Genomic DNA, 22,759 nt, shown 5'->3' with positions numbered 1-22,759 from the left:
ACTTAGCAGGGTGGATTTCACCCAATTTCTTTAAATTGATCAGTCAATTGGTCTTCAACTGTTTGATTTTTTAAATTTTATTTTACTAAAAGTGAGCCTTTTGTGTTGAACTATTTTTGCATGGGGGATTTTGAGTCTGTGTGCCTTTGATTTAATCAATCAATGGCATTTATTGAGCACTTATTGTATGCAGAGCATTTTTCTACACTACCTAAAGTTTTCAAATGTAAATAATGTATGGTATAAAGTAAGGCTATTAATATATTATTTATTTTTATTTTGGGGTGGAAACAGTTTACCTTAACCTCCAACTTCACCTTCAAGTAGGAAAAACTGTGCATGGAAGAGAAAAGAAGAACAGAAGAAGCAGCATGGCCAGAATTGTGTAGTGTATAGAGCACAGGCCTGGGAGTCATAACGCTGTGGGTTCTAATTCCGGCTCTGCCACCTGTCTGCTGTGTGACCTTGGGCAAGTCACTTGACTTCTCTTCATCTGTAAAATGGGGATTGAGACTGTGAGCTCCATGGGGGACAGGGCCTATGTCCAACCTGATTTGTTTGTATCCTCCCAGGGCTTAGTAAAGTGCCTAGCACATAGTAAGTGCTTAACAAATACCACAGTTATAATTATTTATGGATACAGCACAGGCCTGGGAGTTAGAAGGGACTGGGTTCTAATCCCAGCTCCACCACTCTGCTGTGTGGCTTTGGGCACGTTGTTTAAATTCTCTGTGCCCCAGTTACCTCATCAGTAATATGGGGATTAAGACTGTGAGGGCTGTTTGGGATATGGACTGCGTCCAAATTGATCACCTTGCGTTTACCCCCATTAGTAGAACAGTTCCTCGCTCATAGCAACCTCTTAAATACAGGGAAAAAAAGAGAAAGGGAACTTGAGGAATCATCTTCCCACAAGTGTAGGAAGACATTTTCCCATCAGAATTTTGGGTGAGCTATCAGGTAGCCTCCCCAAATCATGTGTGGCTACTAAGAATTGGCATTGGGCAGGTGATACACATACTTGGGGAGGAGTCCTTCGATCAAAGGAGTCGAATTTGTGGCCACAGAAAGCTCAACTCTGGATTATTCTGAGCCCTGAGTGACATAAGTACCAGACCCTATCCTCCCCAATACTGTCTGGGTAAAACATTCCAATGCCTTCCTAGAATCATAAATCCATTGTATGGCTGTCTCAACAATTTCACGGTAGATTAATTGGAAATGTTTTGCTTGAAATGTCAGGCTTTTCGCTGCCAGTTCTTATTGCACATTATATGTTTAATAATAAAATATCTTGGCTCTTGTTTAATTCTGGAATGTTCAGTAGGTGGCACTGATTGCCAAAACAAAATGTGATTCTATCAGTCTCTGTGGCTTCTTTGCTTGTGAGTAAACTAACAGACAGGTCGGAAGAAGCTATTATGGTCAATGTCTTCAGGATCCTGTTTTGGCATCATAAGATAAGGTTTCTCTTTGACTGTTTACCTGAACATTCTTCCTGGATTTAGTGAAGCCAACCAGTAACTGTAGGAGTTGGAGTAATAGCTGCAGCTCCCTCTACCATGACATTCTATAAAGGGACTGGGCCGGAATTCTTCCAAGCAGGATCCGGGGGAGGCCAGTTCTTGCCCCGAGCCTTCGGAGCCTGCGCTTGTATACTGTGACAATAGAAATACCTGGAATAAAAATCTGGCCTCCAGTGCCCACTCAATTATTTTACGCCTTTTTTACTGCGTGCACCCGAGAGAAGTACGATTTATTTAATGATGGCATTATTTTCAGAAAAGATGAATGACATACAGCATATGCGTGTGCTCAAGCAAGGCCGGCAAATCCATGCAAAGACAATTCCGCTCATCGAAAATCAGAATTGTTCCAAACCCTTCTAGTGCTAGAATAACTAACGCAACTGGAAAATTATCTTTGCAGTCAATCACCAGCATTTACTGAGTGTTTACCGGTTGCATAGTATTGGTAAGCACTTTGCACTGTATAATTCCTCCAGGCTCGGACACAAGGACAAAGAGAACTTGAGGTATAAGGAATGGAGTTCTTATTAATTTTCCTATTTAAGGGGTAAGTTGCACTCCTAGAGTTACAGCAGCAGCATCTGTGCCACAGAAGAGACCAAGACACTGTCTCTAGACTTACACTTAGCCCTGTAAATCTTACAGGACTTATCGTCCCTCTGGACTGTAAGCTCCTTGCGGGCAGGGAACATGGGCTACCAAAACTGTCATATTGTCCTGTCCCAAGTGCTTAGTGCAGCATATAGTTTATGTGTATGTGAAGGCAGGGATTGGGGGGTGGGAGCAAGTTGGGCTATAAGCTCACTGTGGGCAGGGAATGCATCTGTTTTTTGGTTGTATTGTACTCTCCCAAGTGCTTAGTCCAGTGCTTTGCACACAGTAAGTGCCCAATAAATACGATTGAATGAATGAATAATAGCCCTAGGCCCTGAGTGAAGCAGATCACAGTCAGTCAATCACTTAGTTGTATTTATTGAGCACTTACTATGTGCAGAACACTATACTAAGCACTTGGGACAGGACATCAGGTTGGTAGACACATTCCCTGACCACAACAAGCTTACAGTTTAGAGGGAGAGACAGATCTTAATATAAATCATTTATAACATATAATTTATAAATATGTACATAAGTGCAGTGGGGTTGGGGGTGGGGTGAAAATCAAATGCCCCAGAGTCACAGATCCAAGTGCACAGACAACACATTCCAAGCGCTTAGTACAGTTCTCTGTACATACTAAGTGCTCAATACATACGAGTGAATGAATGAGAGGAACTGGGGAAAAGAGGGCTTAACTAGGGAAGGCCCTTTGGAAGAAATGTGACCTTAAAAAGGCTTTGAAGGTGGGGAGAGTGGGGGTCTGGCATAGATGGATGGGGAAGGACTTCCAGGATGGGGGAGAGACATGAGAAGCAGCGTGGCTCAGTGGAAAGAGCCTGGGCTTCGGAGTCAGAGGTCATGGGTTCGACTCCCGGCTTGGCCACTTGTCAGCTGTGTGACTGTGGGCAAGTCACTTAACTTCTCTGTTCCTCAGTTCCCTCATCTGTAAAATGGGGATTAACTGGGAGCCTCACGTGAGACAACCTGATTACCCTGTATCTACCCCAGCGCTTAGAACAGTGCTCTGCACATGGTAAGCGCTTAACAAATACCAACATTATTATTATTATGGGAAAGGGGTGGGTGGTGAGAGAAACAAGATCAGGGACCAGTGAATAAACTGGCACTAGAGGAGCAAAGTGTGTGGATTGGGCTTCAGTAGGAGGTCACTGTGTTAAGGTGGGAGGGGGAGAGCTGATTAAGTGCTTTAAAGCCACTGGTACGGATTTTCTATCTGATATGGAGGTGGATGGGCAACCATTGGAGATTCTTGAGGAGCAGGGAGACGTGGATTGAACATTTTTAGAAAACTGATCCCATACAGTAAAGTGAAGTATGGACTGGAGTGGGGAGACACAGGCCTAAGGGAGGTCAGCGAGGAGGCAGATGCAGTTGTCAAGGCAGGAGAAGAAAAGCGCTTGGATCAGGGTGGTAGCAATTTGAATGTGAGTCACACAAAATATGTGTCAGTGGAGATTATAACACCAGTCAGTAAGAATCCTACAGTTCTTATCTTCATCCAAAGTATCAACGATGAGTGTTCATTTGGTCATTAAAATTAATTCCGGGAAGCATCACTAGCAAACAGTTTTCCTTACACTAAGCTATGGTTTTCCGGCTATTTTCCCTTCTTACCATCACAAAAGAAAATCCTTTCCAGAGGGAAATCCAGCCTTGAGGACACGAGGGAACGTCAGTGGTTTGGCTGTGAACTGCAATGGACATTGCAGAACCTTCACAGACGGTGCATCTGTGACACAAAATATAAAAAAATTAGATGGGAAATTACCCACACTTTTCATTTTTGTTCTTGATGTTTTGCTGTTCATCAACAATTACATAATTGGAATTTAGATTAGTCAAAAGATCGTTCTTATGGTATTTGTTAGGCGCTTTCTAGGTGTCAACCACTGTTCTAAGCATCGGATCAGATACAAGTTAATGAGGTCGGACACAGTCCCTGTCCCATATGGGACTCGCAGTCTAAGTAGGAGGGAGAATAAGATTGAGGAAACTGAGGCACAGAGAAGTGAAGCGACTTGCCCTTGGTCACACAGCAAAGTTACAGAACTGGGATTAGAATCCAGGTCCTCTGACTCCCAGACCTGAGTGAGCTCTTTCCACTAGGCCATGCTGCTTCCCAGGTCTTGAGGGAGTAGATACATACCTGCTAATATAAGACTCCAAAGCCCTTCCAGTAATGGGGGCCATGTCCATGGGCATCAGTGTCGCTGTTGACAGCCAATATGAATAGTCATTGCGTGAGGCAAAATTGCATACTTCATTGTTATTACAGAATAAGAAAGGCATGGTGGAAAATCGCTGTAGGCAGCTACCAAGTGTTCCTAGGAAACAGAAGGTATACATCTCCTTTAGTAGCTGAACATACATTTAGCATGTCAATGGGATGGCAATGTTCAATAAATTAAATATTGGCTATTCGAAATAATGCCAAACAGAAATCAACTTGGACGAGGAAAATATACCTTTTTAAAAATCTATCAAATGACACCATTTGAGTGCTTCCTGTGTGTATAATAATTGTGGTATTTGTTTGTTAGGTGCTTACTATGCGCCAAGCACTGTTCTAAACGCTGGGGTAGGTATAAGGCAATCAGGTTGTCCCACATGGGGTTTACAGTCTTAATCCCCATTTTACAGATGAGCTGAGGCCCAGAGAAGTTAAGTGACTTGCCCAAAGTCACACAGCTGACAAGTGGCGGAGCTCGGATTAGAACCCACGTCTTCTGACTCTCAAGCCCGGGCTCTTTCCACTGATCCACACTGCTTCTTAACACTGTGCATAACACCCTTAGCTAGTAGTGAGTTCATCTAAATTTTCCAGTACTTTACCGAACCACTTTACAGATGGAACACACAGGGTTGAATGACGGATGAATGGGTAATAATGTTGGTATTTGTTAAGCACTTACTATGTGCCGAGCACTGTTCTAAGCACTGGGGTAGACACAGGGGAATCAGGTTGTCCCACGTGGGGCTCACAGTTTTAATCCTCATTTTACAGATAAGGTAACTGAGGCACAGAGAAGTTAAGTGACTTGCCCACAGTCACACAGCTGACAAGTGGCCGAGCCGGGATTCGAACCCATGACCTTTGACTCCAAAGCCCGTGCTCTTTCCACTCAGCCACGCTGAGCCACAGGGTAAACAGTGAAAGATGATGCTCTCATCTTAACTTCACTTCTAATTACCCATTTGGGCAGTATAACTACCAACTAGTGTCCTGGAAAAGATCTAAAGCCCAAGGTGATTATACAGCAGGAGAATGGTTGAGCTACGGTCCTATTAGAAATGAAAGGGTTGGACTAGCTCAACAACCATGCAGGTCACTTTCCATCCTGCAATTTTGGGATGATACCTGAACCATGAAGCCTAGACTCCCCAAGACTGAAATTAACTCCCATGTAAAATTTAAATGATATCCACGGAAGGAGAAAAATCGACGTGAGGGCAAACAAACAAATAAAGGCTCAGCATAAGAAAAGATATGGGAAAAAAATCCATTAAAGAAGAGCACTTGAATCCAAGCATGCTCAGTTCAGGATGGGAGCTTTTCCACACCCCTTGTTGGACAAGGGCTGTTGTGGTTTTAAATTCATTTCATTGGAAGCAGGTTTTTGTATTTTTCTCTGACTCATAATGAAATCTAACTCTTGTTTCTGGTTCAAAGATCTGCAGAGTGGAAAAAATGCCTGCATTTCACTTCAGTACTTAATTTGCTACTTCCTGCTCGTCACCCAGGGAAGCAGGGCAGCTTAGTGGAGAGAGCATGGGAGTGGGACTCAGAGGGACCTGGGTTCTAATTCTGGCTCCTTCACATAGCTGCTGTGTGACCTTGGGCAAGTCACTTCACTTCTCTGGGCCTCATCTGTAAAATGTGGATGAAGAATGTGAGCCCTCTGTGGGACAGGGATTGGGTCCAGCCTGATTAACCTGTACCTACCCCAGTGTTGAGACAGTGCTTGGCACATAGTAAGTGCTTAACAAGTACCGTAGTTATTATTATTATCCAACTTTTTAGGCAGCTGTACAATGCATTGAAGATTTTGCATTCTAGGCCTGAAAATGGTTTCCTAGTAATGTCTGAGACTACCAAGGTCTTGTCCATGGGCTCTTTCATTTCCTTGAACAAAGAGAAGAGAGTAACCACTATAGAGTGGCATGGTTTCTCCAGGGCAAGAAGGAATCTCCATTGACTGGCTATGCCGGGTGAAGATGAAGCCTCTTGTCGGTGGTGAATCAGATACAGGAGGTCCAGAGGTCCCAGGTTTTCCCTTTAACCCTGGATATCCGACTGAGCCAGGTAATCCTTAAAAACAAAACAACAGACACAAAGTTAAAGAAAGTCTGAGAGTAAGAAATAACCCACATGGGGGATACTCAAGTGAGAAACCCTAGAAACAAAAAAAAATACTCTAAGGCAACCATCATACAAAATTTACTGAATTTTAAGAACACATGGTTAACTAAATCCAAAAGCTAACATTTCTCCTCTCTCAATCCCAAATATTTACTGTGCATTTTATAACATTTTGAATTTACTTGGAGCACCTGCCTCCAAGGAACCCAAAGTGATTTTCCTTGGGCATTAGTGGGTTTGGAGGATGCTATCATATAATTTCCTTTAAGGACCAGTGTAAACCACTTTGAATTCCAATGGGAATTCTATCATAGCTTGGGAGTCAGAAGATCATGGGTTCTAGTTCTGTCTCTACCACTTGTCTGCTGTGTGGCCTTGGGCAAGTCACTTCATTTCTCTGTCCCTCAGTTCCCTCATCTGTAAAATGTGGATTAAGACTATGAGTCCCCTGAGGGACAGGGACTGTGTCTAACCTAATTGTACTTTCCAAGCACTTAGTACAGTGCTCTGCACAGAGTAAGTGCTCAACAAATGACTGAATAAATGAACGAATGATTACCTTATATCTACCCCAGCATTTAGAACAGTGCTTGGCACATAGTAAGCATTTAGCAAATACCATTATTATTATTATTATTATTATTATCATCCTCAAAACTCCCCATAGAACAAAAGTCAAGCTATTCTTAGACTCATAGCAAATTAATAAAATACAAGATTCAAGTAGGCATTTAACATCCATTTACAATAATTCAAATTACTAACTGGGCCACTAAATCCTCACATTCTATAGAGAGGACAATATGGATAAGTTAAGTGATTTGCCCAAAGTCACACAGCAGACACGTGGCAGAGCCAGTATTCGAACCCAGGTTCTCTGACTCCCTGGCCCATGCTCTCTTCAGTAGGCCAACCTGCTTCCCACTGTTTTGAGTTGGAGGAATCCAAAAAACAGAAGGTGACCAGAGGCCTTTTATGCTGAAGGGAGTCACAGTGTTTCAAGCCACCCAGGTTTGGAGTATCTGAGCTCAAAATCTAAGATGAAGGGAGAATAGGTATCTTCTCTCAATTTTAAGGGTGAGGTACCTAGGGCACAGTTAAGGATAAATCACTTGTCCAAAGTCCATACGGCAGGCCAGTGGAACAGCTGGTATTAGAATCCAGTTCTCCTGACTTCCAGGTATATGCTCTCTATCCATTTGAACTCAGAGAAGCAGCAGTACGGGCTAGTGGAAAAAGCACAGGCCCGGGAGTCAGAGAAGCTGGGTTCTAGTCCTGGCTCTGCCACTTGTCTGCTGTGTGACCTTGGGCAAATCACTTAACTTCTCTGAGCCTCAGCTGCCTCATCTGTAAAATGGGGATTAAGGTTATGAGCTCCATGGGGGACAGAGACTGTGTCCAACCTGATTATCTTGTATAATTGTATTAGCTTGTATAATATTATATTACATAATATTATCTTGTATAATAAGCATTCTGTAAGCACTTAACAAATACTATGAAAAAATCCCGGTATAGCTTGGTATATAAAGTCAACCCAAACTATGAATCAAGCATAAGGAATCGGAGTGACATTCTACTCATAATAATTCACTAAGCTTAAAAAAGGCCACAGAATGAGAAAAGGCAGACAGAATACAGAGTATATGGGGAGAAATGATCAAAAAGAATATTTATTGCTTTGCTTCTGCCTTTCCTATTTCATTCCTCTTTTTCTTCTGTTCATGAAGTATAACTATGGCTTTTCAGAATTGAATGGATGGTGTGTACCCCCTTCCCAATCAAGCCGCATCTATTAGCTTCCTGAGCCATCAGTCAATCAATCAACGGTATATATTGACTGCTTAATATTGTTCAAAGCATTGTACTAAGCATTTGGGAGAGTACAACACAATTGACAGACATGAGCCCTGCCCTCAGAGAGCTTGCATCCTAATGGGGGAGATTCATATTAAAACCCTTTTTTGGATTCCAAAATCTGATTCGCTATTTCCAGAGAGGTGTGAGGCACCTTCTCCAGAATCCCCAAGCATTTCAAAGCCAGAGCTGAACCCAAAGATGTATGTGGGAAGCATTACTTCTTATTTCTGGGCAAGCCACCTCGGATCTAACATGGAAATGTGGTGGACTGAAAATGGACCAAGCTTTGGAACCCAACAAGTGACTCATGAGACCTCTAGACTGTAAGCTTGTTGTGGGCAGGGAGTGTGCTGCTAACTCTGTTGAATTATAGTCTCCCCATGCTTAGTACAGTGACACAGAAAACACTCAATGAATACCACTGATGATCCAGATGAACCAGAAGACAGGGACCTGCCTGCTTGAAACTGGGGACTTGTTATTTAGTCTCCAGTTATATATGTTTTATATATGTTTTATGTTATATAGATATGAGCAGCAGCATGGCTCAGTGGAAAGAGCCCAGGTTTGGGACTCGGAGGTCATGGGTTCTAATCCTGGCTCTGACGCTTGTCTGCTGTGTGACTTTGGGCAAGTCACTTCACTTCTCAGCAGCGTGGCTCAGTGGAAAGAGCACGGACTTTGGAGTCAGAGGTCATGAGTTCAAATCCCAGCTCTGCCACTTGTCAGCTGTGTGACCGTGGGCAAGTCACTTAACTTCTCTGTGCCTCAGTGACCTCATCTGTAAAATGAGGATTAAGACTGTGAGCCCCACGTGGGACATCCTGATTCCCCTGTGTCTACCCCAGCGCTTAGAACAGTGCTCGGCACATAGTAAGCGCTTAACAAATACCAACATTATTATTATTATTTATTCTCTGGGCCTCAGTTAGCTCATCTGTAAAATGGGGACTAAGTCTGTGAGCCCCACTGGGTCAACCTGATCACCTTGTATCCCCCCAGTGCTTAGAACAGTGCTTTGCACATAGAAAGCGCTTAACAAATGCCTTCATCAATATTATTATTATTGTATAATTCAGTGTGGCCCAGAGAGTAGACTGTCTCCTCACTGTGGGCAAGGAATGTGTCTGTTTACTGTCATGTTGTACTGTCCCAAGTGTTTTGTACAGTGCCCTGCACACAGTTAGTGCACAATAAATACGACTGAATGAAAGTACCAGCAGAAGGAACATCTTTGCAGGCGTATATTGCTTTGTGGCCATCTTTCCTCTCTTCAGGGCTAATTTGGCATTTGCAGTTGCTATCACAGGGGAAACAATTATAAATTTATTTACCTGTTTGTCCTTTAATCCCTTTACTGCCTTTCTCTCCATCTAGTCCCATAGTTCCTGGTTTTCCATCATATCCTGGCCAACCTCTTGGCCCGCGAGATCCTGTATAAAGGAAAAGTGACTTTTAATATGGCATCAAATTGGGCATAAGATTAAAAAAAGCCCCACATACTCTTTCTCCCTCTCTCTCTCCAGCCCTTCTCCCACCCCTAGAGGAAAGAAAATGAAAAGCTGTGAAATATACGAGTTTTGGATGGGACATGCGAGGGAGGTTGAGGATCGGAGGATGCCCAAGAAGTTACTATATGATGAGCTGAAGTGAGATAATTGTACAAAGTGAGGATAAAAGAAACTATTTAAAGCGACAATTCATTCATTCATTCATTCGTATTAATTGAGAGCTTACTATGTGAATGAAGCACATAGTAAAATGAAGTACACTGTATGTGTACAATACAAATGATGCGGCATAGGTTTGGGCAGCTGGGAGACATCAGTGGCAGACAGACCAGCCTGGCTTGCAGCAATCTGGGATAGGGTGGCTCTTTAAAGCAGTGACTTCAGGGGTTCGTGGTGGCTTCAGGAGTTCATGAAACCAAGAGGCAGAATGAAAAATAGCGCCAGGCACTGCAAATAGCGAATGCAACAGCAAAGAATGATTTTTATGTGTGCACAATATAGAAGGGATTGATGAGAGCATCGTTTTCAGCAAAACCCATATATATATATATAAAATCTCATAATCAGTGGCTTCATCTTCAAACTAGGAGAGCTATTCATATAAATATTCCAACCTAAAGTTTATTCAGGGCATCATTTAAGATCATTCTTAAATGGCTAGAATTACAGAAATGACAATGGCCACTAGCTGAATCATTACTATATTGTTTCAAAACCACATTTACGTTGCACTCAAGACAGCTTCGTATAATCGGATGCTTCAGAAGAGAAAATAAAGTCTTTCAGTCATTCTATCCCTAATCTCTGATTGCTTGTCATTCGTCTTATATTTCTGTAATCACTCTTTGGGGTTATTTACTCTCTTTACAGTCCCTTTCCCTTTCTTTAACTTGCTTGTAACAAACAGAAGACTACTGGAAGCTTAGCTAGAGGAAAATTGAGGTGTCACACAGAGACACACATAATGAAACATGGAGTGTTCAAATAGCAGGAGGTTGAGAGGAGGAGGAGTAGGGAAGGGGGGCACAGAAGAGGAAGTGTAAGGAAAAAAAAATGTACTCTCCTGGGTGCTTAGTACAGTGTCTACGTGCAGTAAGAGCTCACCCTCTAAACTGTAAGCTCATTGTGGACATGGAATGTGTCTGTTTATTATTATATTGAACTCTCCCAAGCACTTAGTACAGTGCTCTGCACACAGTAAGCACTCAAAAACGATTGAATGAATTAATGAACTAAGCAACAATTATTGACTGAAAAGGAGGAGAGGGAAAGAGAGGAAGATGTGTGAGTGTGTGTGTGTGTATGTGTGTGTGTGTTGGAGGGCAAAGAGAAAACAGAAACCTTATCGAGTTTTTTCTTCTTGAAATGAAGATTTCCTGGAGCTGAGCTCCACCCCTTAATCTGCCACAGGGCCAGAAGAGAAGGAATAGGTGGGAAAGTAGAGCATTTGAGGAGCTGATTCTTATTTCCTTGAAAATATGTGTAGTCGCTCCAGGGGTGCTGGATGGAGGCCATGAGCTCCATGGAACTGGCACTTTGGGAGCTAAATCATTTACTTCTTCCCAGCTTTTGCAGTAGCTGGCCCACCCTGACCCTTGGAGTGGTGTCAAGATGTCAGCTTGATTCATTCATTCATTCATTCATTCATTCATTCATTCATTCATTCATCCATTCATTCATTCATATTTATGGAGCGCTTACTGTGTGCAGAGCACTGGAGTAAGCACTTGGAAAGTACAACTTAGCACCAAATAGAGACAATCCCTACCCAACAATGGGCTCACAGTCCAGCTGTCTGCCGCTGCCTAGCCCACATCCAGAACTCAGTGACATTTCTCTCACCCCTGGCCCAGCTCCAGAGTCAGCTTCAGAGTCTCTGGGGTGTCGGTGGGCATTTGGCCTGAGAATCTGCTGCAGCAGCTCTGCAAATCTTATGAAGCTGATTTGTAAAGTTGCTGCCACCTTCCCAGCCCATAGAGACGTGACCTGTGCTCTCTGTTCAACAGTTGCCCAAGTTTAGCGGGTTCTGCCGGGCCCAGAGCCAGATGTAATCTCAGCCCATCAGCAGAGGAGAGTTCTCTCTCCTCTTTCTCCCCAACTTCACCTCCTTTTTCCCTTCTTCCCCTTTCCCTTCTCCTTTTCTCCTCTCCATTCTTCTTTCTTACCTTTCTATTTGCCCTCTCTTTACGCTTATTGCCCTCTTTCCTCTTTTTCCTTCTCTTTTCTTCCATTTTCTCTGTTCCCCTCCCCTCTCTGTTCCCACCCACTTTAGGCCATGCTTGGTCCCACCTAAGTTGATCAGAATTCTGATCATATTAGTCTGTCTATTCTAGCTCATCCAAGCAGTCTGGTGGGGTGAATTAGTATGCAGCAGTGAGCTTCAGGCTCCTTTAGCACCTACTGAGCTCTAAAGCTCAGATAAGCACTATTTTGGTGTTCCCAATAGAATCCAGGTCAGGAACTATTTTTCTCTCTTTCCCTTGGGGCCAAACAGTGGCCTTATGAACCCTACTGGAAGGGGAAGGTTTTTGCCTTGGGAAAATAATCAATCATTGGTATTTATTGAGTGCTTACTGTGTGCAGAGCACTGTACTAAGAACTTGAGAGAGTACAATATAACAGAATTGGTAGGAGGTTCCCTGTCCACAAGGAGCTTAAATTCTAGAGGAAACAGCATGGCTTAGTGGAAAGAGCCCGGACTTGGGAGTCAGGGGTCGTGGGTTCTAAACTCGGATCTGCCACTTGTCTGCTGGGTGACCTTGGGCAAGTGACATAACTTCTCTGGGCCTCAGTTCCCTCATCGGTAAAATGGGGATGAAGACTGTGAGCCCCACGTGGGACAACCTGATTACCCTGTATCTACTCCAGTGCTTAGAAAAGTGCTTGGCACATAGTAAGTGCTTAACAAATACCATAATTATTATTAATTATTAAACAATCCCCCTTGGAATGTTCCCCATTTCCTCAAAGTTAATTCATTCAATGGTATTTATTGAGTGCTTACTGTGTGCAAAGCACTGTACTAAGTGCTTGGGAGAGGACAATATAACAACAGACACATTCCTGCCCACAACGATCTCACAGTCGAGAGGAAGGGACAGACATTAATATAAATAAATAGAAAGATAAATTATAGATATATATACAGATCTATACATATGTGCTGTGGGGACTGGAGGGAGGATGAATGAAGGAGCAAGTAAGAGCGGTGCAGAGGGGAGTGGGAGAAGAGGAGAGGAGGGCTTAGTCAGGGAAGGCTTCTTGGAAGAGATGTGCCTTCAGTGGGGGAAAGTTCTGTCCTCAATTCATGCCCACATTTAAAATAAAATTGCTTACACCATTATTTGAAGAAAGGTTAAAAATATAGAACAAAATAGCAAAACAGTAAGGCATTATCAAAACAATAATAAATAACCATGCATTTGGGCATGGAACTGTTTTGGACAAACCAGTTAACTCTCATTTTTCTCATTTTAGAAAGTCTTTTTTCAAGAAGCCCCAGGTGTTTTCAATGAACTGGAACTTAAACATCCCTATAAGACCTCTAAAAAGTGACAAGAATAATAGTATTCTAATTTAATTGATGGAAACCTTGATGTGAACCCAAGTCATGTGATTGCCCAAGATTATCCTATAAGATATTTCTAAATAGGGTCATCGAACTCCCATCCAGGTGCAATGCCCCAATTTATTATGTTCCTTGTTTGATATCATCTTTCCTTAGGCTGCATATTTATCTCAGATCTTTCTGAGGTTTCAAAATGAGTTATAGTACTTATTTTATGCGCCAAGCAAAAGTGTAGATACAAATCAGGCGTAACTCCAGGCCCACATGGAACTCATAAGCTGGGTGAGTCCTGAAGGCACCACACCATTCTTGGGAAACACTTCTCTCCTAACCTGTGCTCCCCCAGATGGGAATTAGCCAGGCCCAGTTTTCCTCCGGCAAGACCTGAAGCCTGGAATAGGCCTCGTGTAACTACCCTGAACTCCTGACACACCCGGAGCTCTTCAAGCACCAAGAAACCTGGGAACTCTGGCTCTTATTCACCCTCACACTGTTAGCTCCTTGAGGGCAGGGAACATGTCTACCCACTCTGTTATATTGTCTTGTCTTATGCCGTCGAGTCTTCTCCGACCCATAGCGACGCCATGATGCATCTCTCCCAGAACGCCCCTCCGCTATCTGAAATCGTTTTGATAGTGCATCCATAGAGTTTTCTGGGTAAAAATACAAAAGTGGTTTACCATTGCCTCCTTCCGTGCAGAATCCTAGTGTCCACCTTTGGCTCTCTCCTATGTTGCTGCTGCGCAGCAGAGGAGAGTTTTGACTTGTGGCAGATTGCCTTCCACTCTCTAGCCACTGCCTGAGCTAGGAATGGAATGGGTAGGCCTCTGCTTGACTCTCCCTCCTATAGTCAAGACTGGTAGAGTGCAGGAAACTCCCCAGGTGCGGCCCTGAGAGGTGCCTGTTATTTTGTACTCTCAATCAGTTTCATATTTATTGAGCACTTACTGCATGCAGATACTGTACGATATAACTGTATAACAGAATTGGTAGATATGTTCCCTGCCCATGGGTTTACAGTCTCCCAAGCACTTAGTTCAGTGCTCTGTATGCAGTAAGGGCTTGATAAATATGATTGACTGATTGATCGAGTGTGACCTAGTGGAAAGAGCACGGTCCTGGGAGCCAAGAGATCAGGGTTCTAATCCTAACTCAGCCACCTGTTGGTTGTGTGACTTAGAGAAAGTCACCTTCTCTGTGCTTCAGTTTCCTTCTCTGCAGAATGGGGATTAAGTTCCTGTTTGCTCTCCCTCTTAGTCTGTGATTGCTGTGTGGGATGGCACCTGCATCTGATTTGATTACCTTGTACCTATCCTGGTACTTAGAACAGTGCTTGGCACTATTAATTACGAGTTTAATTATGATGCCATCAACATCATCATTATTATTTATTACTTGCAATTTGACCCTGAGAGCCAGTTATTGGGGATGGAGCAGGATCATGTTTTAGTAGCTCCTGCCTTCTCCACCCAATGTTGCTGCCCATTATCTATGGGTGCCTAGAGCATAGGGAGGAATCTATGGAGGACAGCCTCCAAGCCTTTATGCCATTCTAAACGCATGGTAGTAATGGTCCCATTAACCTTCTCTTCGGTTGAACGATTTGGTTTTCAAGTACATTACAAATATAAACTAAGGTCCCATAGCACCACTTCCCAGTGTATCACAGTTGATTACAAAAGGGCACCTGGTTCTCCAACTGCTCCTGGTGGTCCCGGATCCCCTTGCATTCCCGGTGCTCCAGGTATACCAGGAGGTCCTGGGCTTCCTATCAGAGAGAGTCCTTTAATTGCTCCGGGCTGCCCAGGTGGTCCTAGAATCAAAAAATAACGTGAGATTGGTTGACTTAGAAAACATGTTGGAAGTAGAATGAAAAATCTCTGAAATAATATTTACCAGGTGGTCCTTTTAGTCCGATTGGCCCTGGGGGACCAAATAGTCCTGGAAGTCCTTGATTACCTTTTTCTCCTGAGGAAGGAAAAAAAAAATCATTGTGGTAATATAGAAAACAGTGTGACCTAGTGGAACGAGCATGGGCCTGGGAGTCAGAGGACCTGGGTTCTAATCCTGACTCTGCACTTTTCTGCTGCGTTACTGTGCCTCAGTTTCCTCATCTTTAAAATGGGATTTAAATTTTACTCCCTCCAATTTAAACTGTGAGCCCCATGGGGGACCTGATTATCTTCTCTACCCCAGCTCTTAGTACAGTGCTTGGCACACAGTAAGCACTTAACAAACATCATTATTACTATCCTCAGAAATGGCATAGCTTAGTGGAAAAAGCACAGGCTTGGGAGTCGGAAGTTGTGGGTTCTAATCCAGGCTCCACCACTGATCAGCTGTGTGACTTTGGGTAAGTTACTTGACTTCTCTGGGCCTCAGTTCCCTCATCTAATAATGTTGGTATTTGTTAAGCGTTTACTATGTGCCGAGCATTGTTCTAAGCACTGAGGTAGATACAGGGTAATCAGGTTGTCCCACGTGAGGCTCACAGTCTTCATCCCCATTTTACAGATGAGGGAACTGAGGCGCAGAGAAGTTAAGTGACTTGCCCACAGTCACACAGCTGACAAATGGCAGAGCTGGGATTTGAACCCATGACCTCTGACTCCAAAGCCCGGGCTCTTTCCACTGAGCCACGCTGCTTCCCATATGGGGATTAAGACTGCGAGTCCCACGTGGGACAACCTGATTACCTTGTATCTCCTGCAGTGCTTAGGACAGTGCTTGGCACATAGTAAGCGCTTAACAAATGCTACCATTATTATTATTATAATGGGAGTAGTAGCAGACCCAATCCTTGACCTCAAGGAGTTTACAATCTAGCAGAAAGGTAAGATTAAAATTGACCTGACCGGCCAAGACAAACAGCCACTCCATAAGGAATTCACAGCATAAGACGGGCACTCTTCTGGAGGGGAAATATGGAAATTATAATATTCTGTGGAATGGCTTTGATTTTTAATCCTGCATAGTATTTTTTGTTCATTTTCTCCACATTGCATGACTGCTTTGCTTCTGAGTGCTTTTAATCACTCAACTTTCACCCCATTTGTCCCTTGCTTTCATTCATATGTCTCAGATTTCCAACTGACCTATGGACAGGAAACTCGTCTACAGACTCAGTTATATTATACTCTCCCAAGTGCTTAGTATAGTGCTCTGCATTCAGTAAGTGCTCAATAAATATGATTCATTGACCCTATATATCTTATAATGCTGATTGATTGACCCTATATATCCTACAATGCTCTCCTAAATTTCAGAGATGACACCTGTGTCTGAAGAAGAACAATTGCTCTTTGAAAAGTGAAAGGGGACAGTGTAAAATACCTGTATTGCCAGGTAAACCTTGGAAACCAGGATCACCTCTAAGACCTGGAAAACCTGGGGCACCTGGCCTTCCCTACAGTTCAAACAGAAAGAAAACAAAATTTATTATAGTTTTGTATTGGCAGCAAAGACTTAGGTACTGCACTACACTGAGCAACTCCAGGAGAGATTAGACCAGTGGTTATGAGAAAGGAGCAATCTAAGGCCACATTCCAGCCTGACTATATTTTGAAAATTTTAATGCGACTTACCGACAACCCCAAACCTTGAAAGATCTATGAGCCTCTGACAGGTGTCAGCGCCATAGAATTCCTCCAAAGAGTAGAATCTTGACATGGATTAGCACCAACCTCAACCAACACCAGGCCTTCCCCAAACATTCTCCCTTTCCAGACCTTCTGCCCTGGCTGATGAGCCCTCCCTTAAATGGTGAGCATTTGTGTCTACTGACCTTGCAGTGGCTCAGAGTGAAAGATGATTCAGTTTCTCTCAAATCATAGTCAAAGACTTGAGGTTCAGAAGCATCACAGTTATTTGTTAAGCTCTTACTAAGTGCCAGACACTGTACTAAGCGCTGGGGTGATCCAAACAAATCAGGTGGGACACTAGTGCCTGTCCCTCAATGGACTCCCAGTCTTAATCCCCATTTTACATGAGGTAACTGAGGCACAGAGAAGTGAAGGGGGTTCCCCAAAGTCCCACAGCAGACAAGTGGCAGAGCCGGAATTAGAACTCAGGTCCTTCTGACTCCCAGGCCTGGACTCTATCCACTAGGCCATAGTTACCCTGAAGTGGGGTTTGGCCTTGCAGTTCAACTGCAGAATGTGATTTTCATCCCAAAAGCTAATTCACAAAAGAGATCGAGAACTCAAGGGTACTGGGTTTTTTTTCTACTTACAGGATGCCCTGGAGGCCCAGGGTCTCCTATACTCCCTGGTGGTCTTTCTGGACCTGGAGTTCCCATAAAACCTTTTTCACCTTTCATGCCTCTGGCTGAGTTCCCAGGTTGTCCTGGTGGTCCAGGATCACCTGTATTAACATATGGCATTTTTGAAGGTATTAGGTAGTGTTATCTGCAATGAGTATCCCTGAAATTATTTAATCTATTGATGACTTTTTTTTTCGAGTTCATATTCTTATAGAGGATGTAGTCACTTTTAGGTAACAGTATCTAGAGTACTACCAGCGCTTAGAACAGTGCTTGACACATAGTAAGCGCTTTAACAAATGCCATCATTATTATTACTATTCAATACCTATGTTTTGAGAGCATTGTACTACAAACGTGGGGAATGTAAGAAATATATGCTCCCTGGGAGCACGCAACTAATAAGACAAGAAAACATTCATTGACAAACATGCAATAGCAGAACATGAAAATAGGTATCAATGATCCAAGTGGATAACAATATCAATAATAAACACATTTGCAGATAATTATGTAAGAGGCCTGAAGAGGCTTGGGAATGGCATGATCAGGGTGGCAAGGGGGTAATCAAAAAATTTCTCCTCCAGTGGTTGGCCTAGGGAAGGCTATTTTCAGGTGCAATTAACAGCAATTATTCAGGCCTGAGGGACTGGGAGAGAAAAGCGAGGCAAGGTTGGGGGAAAAATAGAATTTTGCAGAAAGGAAGAAGGAGAAAGGCAGGAGCAAGGAACTGCAGTCTGAAGAACTAAGTGTAAGAAAGGCTAGGTGATTTGCAGAGGAGAAACTCTGGGAAACCCCGTCTATGCTCTGAAAACTCTATTTTTGGGTCTCTTCATTTAGGAAGGCTATTGTATTTGCATATGTTGTTCTAGCATCACATATTATAATTTACCGCAACCTAAAATTTCTAAATATGAATATTGAAAAACCACTTTTCTGATGAAATGTGAATGTGGTAAATAGAAGGAGATTGAGAAAAAAACACCTTTATTCCAAACCCAGAGAAATCATCAATTTTTTTTAGCAAATATAATGTGAATCAAACTGCTGCTATGTAAAGATAAAGTGTTACTTACTTTGCTTTGGTCCTAGTTTAAATCCCACCTACCTCCAAATATGTATTAGGATGGCATCACATTATTCACTGAATTCTACAGAGAGGGCTATTTTACTGGTGTGTCAGCAGCAACCTAGGTGCTGGATTATTTCCTCAACAATTCCCAGCATCAGAAGGCCTGGGGATTTTGAGTCTAATTTTGTTAAAACTAGGGATTTCCAATTCTGTAGTATTTAGCTTTATTGGACGTTTAGAAGTACAAAAGAAAAACGTACCTGGTCTTCCTCTCAAGCCTGGAGGTCCTTGATCTCCTTTCTGTCCGGGAATTAGTGAGCCAGGGAAACCTGGGAATCCTGGAGGTCCTTTTGATCCCAAGGGTCCCTCTGGTCCTACATTTCCCATCATCCCTTTTAAACCTGGTTCTCCAGGTGAACCCGGGAATCCCATGTCTCCTTTGTTTCCTGTAGAGAATTGGGTTTTGAGAGTATCCATTTAGACATGGTGATATTGTTTCCCACAGTTATCATAGAACTATCACCTTATAAGCCCTATCTGAGTGTCAGGCACAATTCCTCTGTCGTTCTTTCTGCTTCTGTGTCAAGGATCATCTGAACTCTACTCCAACTGGTCTATGCAGTTTTGACTTGTACCCAGCCCACAGGATTTTCAGGGTGATTCCGGTTTAGGTAGGCTTCGGATGTGCAGGCATTTGTATTGTTTTCCATTTCCCCCTACCTTTCCTTAAGTTCTAAATGTACCCACATGGATTTAAGGCAGATTTTTCAACCTATTCAGGGTGGAAAAATAATGATAAATTAGAAAAACTTTGTAAATTTAAACAATATCTTTCTTCAAAAGAGTTCAAAATTCTGAACTTCAAAAAAGCAATGGCCTAGGAGTTAGAAATCATTGTCCCAATTTAATAAAGGGGAGTTTGAAGTCCAGAAAGGACAAAGTTAAAAACTTGCCCTACTTTAAAAGAAAAATCTTTCAATTGACAACATTTTCTCCAATCTAGAAACTTTTCATCAGCCCTTCTGACACTCTCGGTGCTTCAACGGATGAATCCAATGCATGACTTACCTAAAGAAGAACAATACTAGGGCTAAGTTGTACATTAATTTTTTTAATGAAAAATCATTTACTTGTTTCTTAATATACTTTTTTTTTTAAGTTCCAGCTTGAGCTCATGGGCAGGGCTGGTTAAATTGACTAATGGCATATAGTAAACATTGGAAATGAGAACAATACTCCTGTTGAAGAGCTGTGCTTCAGCTGCTTCTCCTTGTCACTTCTCTACTAGGCAGAGACCCGACCTGGAGTGTTAAGATGTTCAAGGACTATTCCCTTCCAGCAGAGATAAAAGTAGATTTTTATTCTTACCAGTAGGCCTAGGCACTAGGGCAACCTCTTCTGGCCCTTGCCAATATCAACTAAGAAGGGGTGTGTGGTCACATGTCTTTTATCTCCATTATGTGATTTTGCTAAGGGTGTCATTTTCCAGAAGAACTGCAAACTGCCCACAGTCCTAAAACATATCTCCAGAAGGATGCTGGAAACCCCTTCCCCTTTCCCTGCCACTGATCCAGAGCCTGTGTGTCATCTGCTGTAGCATCTGAGTTACAGAACTGGGTGGCAGGAGCCACAGTAGTGAAAATAGAAAAACAGACTGAAAACTTCCAAATGATTCATATCAGAACACCATATCAACACATTGTTTCACTGCTGCTGGGTTCTTTCCTGTACTGGTTTACTGGCATACCTGCCTCCTAATGGTAATGAGCTGTGTTTTTTTTCAAATTGTTGAATTGTCTCTCCTCTTCATCTTTAGATGGTGTGACTCATTGGTCAAGGACTGTTACACAGGCCTTATTTCAGTGCTTTGCACATTATTCGTTCAATCTTATTTATTGAGCCCTGTACTAAGCACTTGGGAAAGTACAATACAACAATAAACAGTGACATTCCCTGCCTACAACATTATACACACTTCATAGATGTAGATGAACTAATCACAATGCTTAACTACTTATTTAGTGCTTTTGTTATTTTTGTTTTTTTATATTATCTTAATATTTTAACTGGTGTAGGAAGGGAATAGAATTGCTATCCTAAATATTGCCTCAAAGGGAGGGAAGAGGTCGAAATGGGCTATCTAATCCACTTTTTGACCTGGCCTCATTTAAACCTAACTGACCAGATGTAGATCTGGTTTAGCCTCCCTACTCATCTTTCCCAGCAGTATCTCAAGAGGAGATCTGCCTTCTCCCAAAATCCATCCCTTCCACCTCCATATGGAACACCAACCCTACATACCTTATCAGAGCAATTGTCCACTCCCTTCTCCCCTCCTTGACTGCCATCTTCAACTGTTCGCTCTCCAATGTCTTCTTCCCCACTTTTTTCAACAGGCACGTCTCCCTTTTCCTAAAAAAATCCTCCCTTCTACCATTCCTTTCCAAACTCTTTGAGCAAGTTGTCTACACCTGCTGTCTCAAGTTCCTCTCTTCCAATTCTCTCCTTGACAACCTGCAATTTAGTTTCGATCCCCTTTAGTCCTCAGAGACCACAAATGATCTCCTTCTTGCCAAATTCAACAGCCTTTACTCCATCCTAATCCTAACCGACCACCTGCTTTAGGTAATCATTATCCAACCTCAGCTTCACTGATACTGTCCTTTCCTGATTTCCTCCTATCTCTCTGGCCACTCATTTTCAGCCTCTTTTCTGGGCTCCTCTTCTGCTTCCCACTCCCTAACCATGGGAGTCCCTCAAGGTTCACTTCTGAGACCCCTTCTATTCTCCATCTACACCTCCTCCCTTGGAGAACTCCCATGGCTTCAATTACCACCTCTACGTAGGTGATTTCCAAATCTACATCTCCAGCCCTGATCTCTCTCCCTCAAGGCAGTCTCACATTTCCTCTTGCCTTCAAGACATCACCGGGAGGTTGTCCCACTGACATCTCAACCTTAACATATCCAAAACAGAACTCCTTATCTTCCCACGTAAACCCTGTTCTCTCTCTGATTTTCCTATCACTTTAGATAACACCACTGTCCTTACTGTCACATGAGTTCATAATCTGGCATTAATCTCGATTCTTCTCTCTCTTTCAACCCACATATTCAATCTACCACTAAATACTGCTGGTTCAGACTTCACAATATCACTAAATTCTGCCCTTTCCACCTCATCCAAACTGCTACCACCTTAATCCAAGCATATCCTACACTGCCTTGATTATTATATCAGCCTTCTTGTTTACTTCTCTGCCTCCCGTCTCTCCCGACTCCAGTCCAACTTCACTCTTCTGCCTGGATCATTTGTCTACCAAACATTCTGCTCATGTTTCCCCACTCCTTAAGAACCTTCAGTGGTTGCCCACTCACCTTTGCATCAAACAGAAATTCCTTTAAAGCACTCGATCACTTTGCCCCCTCCTACCTCACCTCACTGCTCTCCTACTACAACCCTGTCTGCATACTTTGGTCTCCTAATGCCAACCTACTCATCGAACCTTCATCTCATCTATCTTACTGCCGACCTCTCGTCCACATCCTGTCTCTGGCCTGGAATGCTCTCCCTCTTCATATCCGACTGACAATCACTCTCCCCACCTTCAAAGCCTTATTGAAAGCACATCTCCTCCAAGAAGCCTTCCCCTCTTCTCCCACTCCTTTCTGCATAGCCCTGATGCTCCCTTTATTCACCCCTCCCTCAATCCCACAGCACTTATGTAACATATCCCTAAATTTTATTTTATATTAATGTCTGTCTCCCCTTATAGACTGTAAGCCTGTTGTGGGCAGGGAATGTGTCTACCAACTCTGTCATATTATTCTCTCCCAAACTCTTAGTATAGTGCTTTGCACACAGTAAGTGCTTAATAAATAAAACTGACTATTCGTTTTTATGTATTAATAATGTTGGTATTTGTTAAGCGCTTACTATGTGCCGAGCACTGTTCTAAGCGCTGGGGTAGACACAGG

At 42.9% G+C, this 22,759-nt stretch overlaps 1 protein-coding gene and 1 non-coding gene across 3 annotated transcripts in view; both read right to left on the bottom strand.

The window, feature by feature from the left end:
* Positions 1–22,759, bottom strand: part of COL4A3 (collagen type IV alpha 3 chain) — a 133,851-nt gene that overhangs the window by 2,036 nt on the left and 109,056 nt on the right. For both annotated transcript variants that reach the window (XM_029069198.2, XM_029069197.2), the window contains 10 exons: positions 19,043–19,228; positions 17,681–17,811; positions 16,783–16,855; positions 15,346–15,417; positions 15,137–15,262; positions 9,705–9,803; positions 6,244–6,459; positions 4,297–4,474; positions 3,765–3,879; positions 1,486–1,658 (listed from right to left, as the gene is read on the bottom strand). In XM_029069198.2, coding sequence (XP_028925031.1) covers positions 1,486–1,658; positions 3,765–3,879; positions 4,297–4,474; positions 6,244–6,459; positions 9,705–9,803; positions 15,137–15,262; positions 15,346–15,417; positions 16,783–16,855; positions 17,681–17,811; positions 19,043–19,228 — 1,369 coding nt within the window. The remainder of the gene's footprint in view (positions 1–1,485; positions 1,659–3,764; positions 3,880–4,296; positions 4,475–6,243; positions 6,460–9,704; positions 9,804–15,136; positions 15,263–15,345; positions 15,418–16,782; positions 16,856–17,680; positions 17,812–19,042; positions 19,229–22,759) is intronic.
* On the bottom strand, positions 14,212–14,349 carry LOC114813395. Its single transcript, XR_003761117.1, has one exon. It is a non-coding gene; the product is annotated as a small nucleolar RNA SNORA7 (small nucleolar RNA).

This window comes from Ornithorhynchus anatinus, chromosome 7, assembly GCF_004115215.2.
Source record: "Ornithorhynchus anatinus isolate Pmale09 chromosome 7, mOrnAna1.pri.v4, whole genome shotgun sequence".
Lineage (NCBI taxonomy): Eukaryota > Metazoa > Chordata > Mammalia > Monotremata > Ornithorhynchidae > Ornithorhynchus > Ornithorhynchus anatinus.
Note: the sequence above shows the minus strand (reverse complement) of the source record. Positions and strands in the feature narration are given on the sequence as shown.